The sequence below is a fragment of the Vipera ursinii genome, assembly GCF_947247035.1.
Source record: "Vipera ursinii genome assembly, chromosome: 11".
NCBI classification, from domain to species: Eukaryota; Metazoa; Chordata; class Lepidosauria; order Squamata; family Viperidae; genus Vipera; species Vipera ursinii.
Window position 1 is genome coordinate 14,007,144 of NC_139524.1, and position 9,637 is coordinate 14,016,780.

The 9,637-nt window shown below is 42.2% G+C and overlaps 1 protein-coding gene across 3 annotated transcripts in view; it reads right to left on the minus strand.

The window, feature by feature from the left end:
- GALK2 (galactokinase 2) overlaps positions 1-9,061 on the minus strand; it is a 68,389-nt gene extending 59,328 nt beyond the window's left edge. For all 3 annotated transcript variants that reach the window (XM_083371038.1, XM_083371037.1, XM_083371036.1), the window contains exons 1-4: positions 8,840-9,061; positions 7,433-7,521; positions 6,622-6,745; positions 2,977-3,067 (exon numbers count right to left, since the gene is read on the minus strand). In XM_083371038.1, coding sequence (XP_083227164.1) covers positions 2,977-3,067; positions 6,622-6,745; positions 7,433-7,521; positions 8,840-8,892 — 357 coding nt within the window. In that variant the 5' untranslated portion in view covers positions 8,893-9,061. The remainder of the gene's footprint in view (positions 1-2,976; positions 3,068-6,621; positions 6,746-7,432; positions 7,522-8,839) is intronic.
- Between the last annotated feature and the right edge of the window lie 576 nt (positions 9,062-9,637).

Below are 9,637 nucleotides of genomic sequence, written 5' to 3' on the forward strand. Positions count from 1 at the left end.
GCTCAGCCTTTCTTATGGTCCAGCTTTCACTGCCATACATTGCAACTGGGAAGACCATAGCCTTGACTATACGCACTTTTGTTGACAGGGTGATGTCTCTGCTTTTTAGTATGCTGTCTAGATTTGTCATGGCTTTCCTCCCAAGGAGCAAGCGTCTTTTAATTTCTTGGCTACAGTCCCCATCTGCAGTGATCTTGGAGCCCAGGAAAATAAAATCTGTCACTACCTCCATTTCTTCCCCATCTATTTGCCAGGAATTGAGAGGGCCAGATGCCATGATCTTGGTTTTCTTAATGTTTAGTTTCAACCCAACTTTTGCACTCTCCTTCTTCACTCGCAACAAGAGGCTCTTTAGTTCCTCTTCACTTTCTGCCATTAGAGTGGTGTCATCTGCATATCTTAGGTTGTTGATGTTTCTTCCAGCAATCTTAATTCCAACTTTTGATTCATCTAGCCCTGCCTTTCTCATGATGTGCTCTGCATATAAATTAAATAGGCAAGGCGACAGTATACAGCCTTGCCGGACTCCTTTCCCAATTTTGAACCAATCAGTGGTTCCGTGTCCAGTTCTCACTGTTGCTTCTTGGCCCGCATATAGGTTTCTCAAGAGACAAATAAGATGGTCTGGTATGCCCATCTCTTTAAGGACTTGCCAGAGTTTGTTATGATCCACACAATCAAAGGCTTTAGCATAGTCAATGAAGCAGAAGTAGATGTTTTTCTGGAACTCTCTAGCTTTCTCCATGATCCAGCGTATGTTAGCAATTTGATCTCTAGTTCCTCTGCCTCTTCGAAATCCTGCCTGTACTTCTGGTAGTTCTCGATCCACATACTGCTGGAGTCTAGCTTGTAGAATTTTAAGCATAACTTTACTAGCATGAGAAATGAGTGCAATGGTGCGATAGTTTGAACATTCTTTGGCACTGCCTTTCTTTGGAATTGGAATGTAAACTGATCTTTTCCAATCCTGTGGCCACTGTTGAGTTTTCCAAATTTGTTGGCAAATTGAGTGTAGCACTTTTACTGCATCGTCTTTTAAGATTTTGAATAGCTCAGCTGGAATACTGTCACCTCCACTAGCTTTGTTGTTGCTCAGCTTTTCTAAGGCCCACTTCACTTCACATTCTAGGATGTCTGGCTCGAGGTCAGTGACTACCTCATTGTGATTGTCAGGGATGTTAAGCTCATTCTTGTATAGTTCTTCTGTGTAATTCTGCCACCTCTTCTTAATCTCTTCTGCCTCTGTTAGGTCCCTGCCATTTCGGTCCTTTATCATGCCCATTTTTGCATGAAAAGTTCCTTTCATCTCTCTAATTTTCTTGAAAAGATCTCTGGTCCTCCCTATTCTATTGTTTTCTTCTATTTCTTTGCATTGTTCATTTAAGAAGGCATTCTTATCTCTTCTAGCTATGCTTTGGAATTCTGCATTTAATTGGGCATATCTTTCTTTTTCTCTCTTGCCTTTCGCTTCCCTCCTTTCCTCAGCTATTTGCAAAGCTTCCTCAGACAGCCATTTTGCTTTCTTGCATTTCTTTTTCTTTGGGATGGTTTTGGTTGCTACCTCTTGTACAATGTTGCGAACCTCTGTCCATAGTTCTTCAGGCACTCTGTCTATCAGATCTAATTCCTTAAATCTATTTGTCACCTCTACTGTATATTCAACAGGGATATGATTTAATTCATACCTGACTGGCCTAGCGCTTTTCCCTACTTTCTTTAATTTAAGCCTAAACTTTGCAACAAGAAGCTCATGGTCTGAGCCACAGTCAGCTCCTGGTCTTGTTTTTACTGACTGTATAGAGCTTCTCCATCTTTGGCTGCAGAGCATATAGTCAATCTGATTTCTGTGTTGACCGTCTGGTGATGTCCATGTGTAAAGCCGTCTCTTGGGTTGTTGGAAAAGAGTGTTTGCTATGACCATCGTATTCTCTTGACAAAATTCTATCAGCCTGTGCCCTGCTTCATTTTGTACTCCAAGGCCAAACTTGCCTGTTATTCCGGTTATCTTTTGGCTTCCTACTTTAGCATTCCAATCCCCCATGATGATAAGGACATCATTTTTGGGTGTTAGTTCTATAAGGTGCTGTAGGGCTTCATAGAACCGGTTAATTTCATCCTCTTCAGCACCGGTGGTTGGGGCATAGACTTGGACTACTGTGATATTGAATGGTTTGCCTTGGATTCGAACTGAGATCATTCTGTCATTTTGAGGATTGTATCCCAGTATTGCTTTTCCTACTTTTTTATTGACTATGAAGGCTACTCCATTTCTTCTGAGGGATTCTTGCCCACAGTAGTATACCTGATGGTCATCTGAATTAAATTCACCCATTCCTGTCCATTTTAGTTCGCTGATACCTAAGATGTCGATGTTTAGTCTTGTCATCTCTTGTTTGACCACGTCCAGCTTTCCTTGATTCATGGACCTTACATTCCAGGTTCCTATGGAGAAAAAATCTTTACAGCATCGGACTTTCCTTTCACCACCAGACATATCCACAGCTGAGCGTCCTTTCGGCTTTGGCCCAGTCGCTTCATTCTTTCTGGCGCTACTAGTACTAGCCCTCTGCTCTTCCCCAGTAGCATATTGGACGCCTTCCGACCTGAGGGGCTCATCTTCCAGCGTCATATCGTTTTGCCTTTTGGTACTGTCCATAGGGTTTTCATGGCAAAGATACTGGAGTGGGTTGCCATTTCCTTCTCCAGTGGATCACGTTTTGTCAGAATTCTCTGCTATGACCTTTCCATCTTGGGTGGCCCTGCACGGCATAGCTCATAGCTTCATTGAATTACGCAAGCCCCTTCGCCACGACAAGGCAGTAATCCATGAAGGGGGCAAAGTATATATATATATATTTAAAAAAACAGCATGTATTTAACTTTCTAACATACTGCATGCATTAGAACATTTATGTTTTGCTTTCCATTTTGCTGAAAATGTCAAAGGGGGAAGGATGCAAGCTGAAGTCACTTCACCTGTATTCCTTTGAACCCACAGAGGAAATAGTTGTGCCATAAAGGTTTTGTTTGCTTTATTTGGATGTTTTGGGAATCTGTGCTGAAATCCCTGGAAAATAAACAGAGAAAAGCAAAAATTGTTTCAGAATAGGGTTTACTATAACACTCATTCTCGGCTACACATAAAGCACTCATACGAAAATACTGCCACCTGCCGGTAAAGAAAATTGGTCTCTTTTTCTCTCTTGGCCACAACTGCTGCTAAGTGAGACAATTTCTGCTGCTAAGTAAGACAATTCTTAAGTGAATCTTCCCCATTTCTACGACCTTCCTTACTACAGTTGTTAGTGAATCACTGCAGCCGTTAAGTCAATTACACAGCTGTTAAGTGAATCTGGCTTCCCCATTGACTTTGCTTGTCAGAAGGATGCAAAAGGGGATCACGCGATCCCGGGACGCTGCAGCCGTCGTAAATAGGAGTCAGTGGCCAAATGTCTGAATTTGGATCACGTGATTATAGGGATGCTGCAATGGGTCGTGGGGGAAAAAAAGGTCACTTTTTTCAGTGCTGCTGTAGCTTCAAATGGTCACTAAACGAACTGTTGTAAGTTGGGGACTACCAGTATATGTACATTCCTAACTAAATATTGAGAAATTAAGCCTTTCCTGAGAGAAATTTAAATGGCAAACTGGGGTATCTTCTTGATGGTTCCCAGAACCCTCCTAGAACAGTAGGTCCAAAAATGTTGGACCCTTTTATTTTTCTGTTTGGCTTTAAGGCATAAATCAGGTGCCTTAAGGCTGGGGTCCCCAACCCCCGGTCCATGGACCGGTACTGGGCCACGACCTGCTAGCAACCGGTCCGCACAAACAAGCAAAGCCCCATCTGCGGGATGCAGGCAGCACACAAAACCACGCCCCCTCCGGTCCGTGGAAAAACCTCTCTCCATGGATCCGGTCCCTGGTGCCCCAAAGGTTGGGGATCTCTGCCTTAAGGCATAATTCAGGTGCCTCATGCTTTGCACTGGCACCAGAAGCCTACTTATACCCCATAAGACTCCCGGAACCGATTCCCCCATTCAATTTTGAAAACAGCACAGCAGGTTAAACCAGCGCAGCTGATGGTGAACCTGAAATGTAATCTAGTTTTTTTAAAAAAACCCAAAAACAAACAAACTCCCAGAAAGATTATTATCTCTCTTTGTTGTACAATTTTATGTAAAGGACAATCTTCCACGATCAGGAGATAAAAATTGTGAAAATGGTATTGAAACAAAAATTATAACCTGAATTCATGTTTAAGACAGATTTTGGCTGATAGATGGCTGTGGAGGTTTTTTTTTTTTCATTGGCTTGGCTTGGCTTTTTAATTTGATGTCCTCCGAATTTGTGGGGTCTCACAAATCAACTCAGGCTAACCGCTTCCTTAGTTCACTTCTCCGGCCAGTGAATCTCTCAAAAAGGATGGCAAGCTATGGTTCAAGGAAGGATGCATTTCCAGCTATGGTTCAGCTCAGTTAATGCGAATTAACTATTGCAACATGAGTGTAAATGGGATAAACATCCCAACTGAACACTCCCATCTAAATACTTGGGATTTCAATTTGGAACAAGCATTGGGTAATTTATTTCCTGCCCGTATGAGAGATTAACCAGGAAAGTATGGAAACCAATGTCTGCTCTACCAACCCATGTTCCCCATTCCTGTTCTTTCCTTTCTTCTTACTACCATTTTAATCGTCCTAGGGTGCCTTTCTACTATAAAATACGGGTGATGAGATTTGAAGATACCACGCCAGGCAGCTGCTAGAAGACCCACAGGCTGTGCAGCACACAAGAGGATCCACACATTTACACCAAGCCAAGAATGTCTGCTTTGGTTTGGGCTTAAAATGTGGTGGGAAAGAAGCCATTGTGATTTGTCAGCCATGGTTTATGTGATCGGCTGTGCTTTATTCAAACAAACCCCACAACTTAGCACAATGTATGAATTCCATGTATCAGCAAGGCATTAAAGGTAGGTCCTCGACTTATGAACGCAACTGAGCCTAAAATTTCTGTTGCTAAACAAGACTGCTGTTAAGTCATTTTTGCCCCAATTTACGCCCATTCTTGCCGCCATTGTTAAGTGAACTACTGCAGTTGTTAGTAACACGGTTGTTAAGTGAATCTGGCTTCCCCCATTGACTTTGCTTGTCAGGAGGTCGCAAAAGGGGATCACATGACCCCAGGATGCTGCGACCGTCATAAATGTGAGTCAGTTGTCAAGCATCTCAACGTAAGTCACATGACCACGGAGATGCTGCAACAGTCATAAGTGTGAAAAATGGCTGTAAGTCACTTTTTTCACATTGTAACTTTGAATTGTCACTAAACGAACTGTTATAAGTTGAGGACTACCTGTATTCCACTTCTTCCTTTCTGACAAAGTCTATGAATAAAGATAAGCACAAAAGCAATGTCACCCTTGATTGCAGAGCACTGTTTCAAGAGTTATTTTTTTACTGTAGAAACTTAACTTTCCAGTCTGCCGTTTCCCTTTGTTGCCTCCTCATAAATAAACACAGATCTTGTTTCCTCCACGGATTTTTCTCCTTTACCAGCTCAAAAAAACCCCAAACGTTAAACAAGATGTGGATAATTACATGGGTATCACTGTTCCTTTTGCAACAGATTGTTACCATTTAAGCTTGCAGGCCCCTGGAATCTTTTGCAAGCCTCTCGGACCAAAAGCAAAGCTGGCTTCTAAAGTTGGCTCATTTCGTTTGGATGTCCATTTTTACAAAATTGCCAAGTGAAGTAGTGTGGAACTGGGAGAAAGCGATACAAGAGGAAGAGGAAGAGGAAGCAAGGGACAATTGCTTGCAAGGAAAACATAAGAGTTACAATCTTTCTGCCTCCCCCCCCCTCTCCTGCAATGTTTGTCTTCAAAACATTGTTGACTCTTGTGACAATGCAGTTTTCTCAGCAAGCCGTGGTTTGTATGGCTGTCTTCGTAAAGGTGAGATATAGAGACTTGCCCAAGACCTGGCATCTGGTTTGGGGCCTCAGGTGGGACCAGAACACTCATCTGTGAGACAAGTCTTAAGTGAATTTTCCCCATTTTACGACCTTTTATGCCACAGTCCTTAAGTGGATCACTGCAGTTGTTAAGTTAGTAACACGGTTGTTAAGTGAATCTAGGCTTCCCATTGACTTTGCTTGTCAGAAGGTCGAAAAAGGGTATCACATGATCCCAGGAAACTGCAACCGTCATAAATATGAGTCATTTGCTAAGCGAATTTTGATCATGTGACCATGGGGATGCTGCAATGGTCATGTGAAAAATGTCTTTTTTTTTAATGCCGTTGTAACTTTGAACAGTCACCAGACGAACTTTTGTAAGTCAAGGATTACCTGTATTAGACTACAGCTACCATGTTGGCTGAAGAGTTTGGAGAGAGCTGGAGGATAACACATATACATACTACCAGGTACAAGATGTTGGTTGATAGCTCAAATGTTGAATGGTTTAATTCTGAGCAGCATCTAATGGATTCTGCTATGAAATCTGCTCAGTTTTCACTTTTTTAAAATTGCATGTCTACAGGTAAAGACTGCCATTGTTTAGTTGCTGTGAAACATGTATAACAACAATAATAATCAGTAAAAAATGGCACTTACAAGTATGAGGGATTTGTATTAGCTAAATTGAGGACTGGGCTATTTAGAGGTTCAGCTGCTATAAGTATGTCTTGGTCTATGGCCATCGGGAGCACAGCATAGCCACAGTAATCTATATGTTCACCTATTAAAAAAAAACAACCCAGAAAATTAAGTGATCTCACATAGCACCCAAATACCCCCTTTTTAATTTTACTGCATTCTGCTTGGGATGGTTTATGCCGCCAAAGATTCTAGGACATAGAGGTTACATCTCGGTTTATAGGACTGGCCTTCACTAGGCTGAAGCAACTTGATAGAATGCGCAATATACAGTACAACATAAAATTAAAATGACCATGGCAAAAGCATTAACAGAAAGATCAAAAATAATCAGAGCAAACCTAATCAATTTGTAATAAGAATAAACATAAGATTAATATATGAGTAATAGCACAGGCAACAACAGCTCTCTATTGTAGAGTTCTGTGTTGAATTGTTTCTGGGATGTTAAGTGATATCACAAGTCTTAATTCTAAGGGGAAACTGCTCCACACCACTGGAGCTGTCAGAAAAATAATATTTTTGGCTTTCTTCCCCTCACTTCATATAAATGGGGTATAGTATATCCAAAAACTTCTCCTGGGAAGAATGTACTGAACAGGTTAATTCAAGCAGGACGTGGCAGTCCTGCAGACACCTTAGTGCCACACCTTACTGCCTAACAAACAAATATAGGCTGTTTAAAGTGAAAAATTCTGGCTGCCACCTGATTCGACTGCTCAAATGTTAACAAAATAATGCATTTTTTTTAAAAAAATATATACTATACCTATTAAGTTGACTCGCCCTGGTGCTCGAACATAAAATGTGGGTGTTGTTTTAAATTTAGATATGAACATCTGTTTCAGCTTCAGCAGTCTGGAAAGGAGCAGCAGTACAAATTTGTCACAAATACAGATGTCAAGGGATATATTTCAAAGTCTTCAACCAATTTGACATGAGCAGGCACTAGGTTTGCAGGCTAATGCAGTTTGAATATTCATAGGTCATATACTTCACTCCACTAATCCCAGTAGAGTTATTGAAAGTAATAGTAAACAATCTTTACGTAGGACACAAGCCTATGAAGGGTTATGTAGTTTTGTCTTATATGATCCTAGCCTATTGCTGGTTACTTAAAAATATCATGGCTTGCTGTTGAGTGAACCACAGCAATTTGGCAGAACAAACTGCATGCAGTTGAACCCAAATCCAAACCCACTAGGAGATATTCCAGATGATGGGACAGACTTACATGTTTGTTATCAGATACCTTCATGTTACTATTCAATCATGCTGAATGTGGCTCCTTAATAAAACTTTGTGCCTACTAATAATGATAAACAAACCAAAACAGCTGCCATTTCGAATTTGCATTCTTCTGTTCAATAAACTTCGTTGGTCAGTTTATGTTTTATTCCCACAATTACCATGTAAAGTACATTGGCCTAAATCAAGATACTCTTCGACTCTAGGTCACCAAGTGAACATCCCTGGCTGAGTAAGGTTGAACTTGGACCACCAATTTTAGTCCAAAACCTTAACCCTATCTTTACCCAATGTGGGACCTGTGGCCATTCCAGTGGTTTATGAGTTATAATCCAACCCATCGGATATCAGGCTGGGGAAAGTTATCTTAATAACACATCACTACCTAGTGATCTTTATTCAACTTACATGGTTGTAAGATCCAATTTGCAGGGGATGGACAGAAATATTCCAGAGCCTGGGACGCTGAATTATTAAGGATCCTGTTGCTAAATGACCAAGAATCTTATTTTGCATGTTTCTATTGTATTTGTGTTTAAAAATGTTTTTTTAGTATTTTAAGTGTAACATATTTTTTTGAATTGTAAACCGGCCAGAATAATTGACTGAAATGGGCGGCTATAGAAATTGAATGGATGGATGGATGGATGAATGAATGAATGCCTATTTTCTTTGGTTCCTTGAAAAACTAATAGGAAGCAAACTGAGTAAAGCACCCGGAACTGCCCCTGTAATCTGGGAGATTACAGATCCTCCAATCTCATGCACCTCGACCTGGGAGCAAGCAACTGAGGGCACTGGCTACTCTCTCCGGAAAATCACGCACAACTCATTGCAAAGCGTTTCAAGGAAGAAGGTCCTTCGCTTAGCCTTCTGCCCTGACCGCTGGCGCTCGGAGGCGGAAGGGGGCGAGAGTCCGACCACGCACCTCGGTTCTTCCAACAGCTGGAGCGAAAGGACGGGGGGCGCGTCGGCAGCCATTCTTCCCTCCCACCACGATTACTGCACGCGCGGGGCAAGGTCGCTGCTGCGGGGTTTTGTTCCTTCTGCAACCGGCCAAACCCCGGGACACGTTCGCTTCCAGCTCCGCTCCCTGCAGCTGTTTCCTCCTCGTATTCCCCGCCCAGAGGCGCCGGGGATGGCAAAGAGGGCGAAGCTGCTGTGAACGACCGTGCCCTTCCTCCGCTGCAGATGCGGAACTGGCGAAATTCACACGAAAGATCCAGGAAGAATTGAAGAGCCGCGTCTCTCCACCGAGGAGAGACAACCTATTCCCGGGAAGACTTCTGTAACTTGCAAATATCCATTTTCAGAATTAAAAAAGAGTGCCCCTCCCCATCACCCATGGAGAAAGTTGGAGAGTTTGGGCTGTTTTAGTCTTGCAGCCGCTTTTTCAACTCACACGTTTTGTTTTAAAGGCGTAAACTTTCCCAACGAAAAGTGGAGGATTACAGCATCAGGGAGGTGTCTGTAGCTCAAGACAGGCGATGCTTTTTAATCAAATGTGTTAAATCAGAAAAAGGGGTACGGTATCAGACTTCTGTAAAAGTTGGAAAGCAGCTTGGAGGTAACACTTAGTCCAGTGTTTTGCAAACTTGGCACAGTGGCTGTGAAATCCTGGGAGTTGAAGTCCACCCATCTGGAAGTTGCCAGGTTTGAAAAACACTGATCTAGTTCTCAAAAATAGTTTGGACAGCCATTTGACCAAGACGGTACAATTGAACGA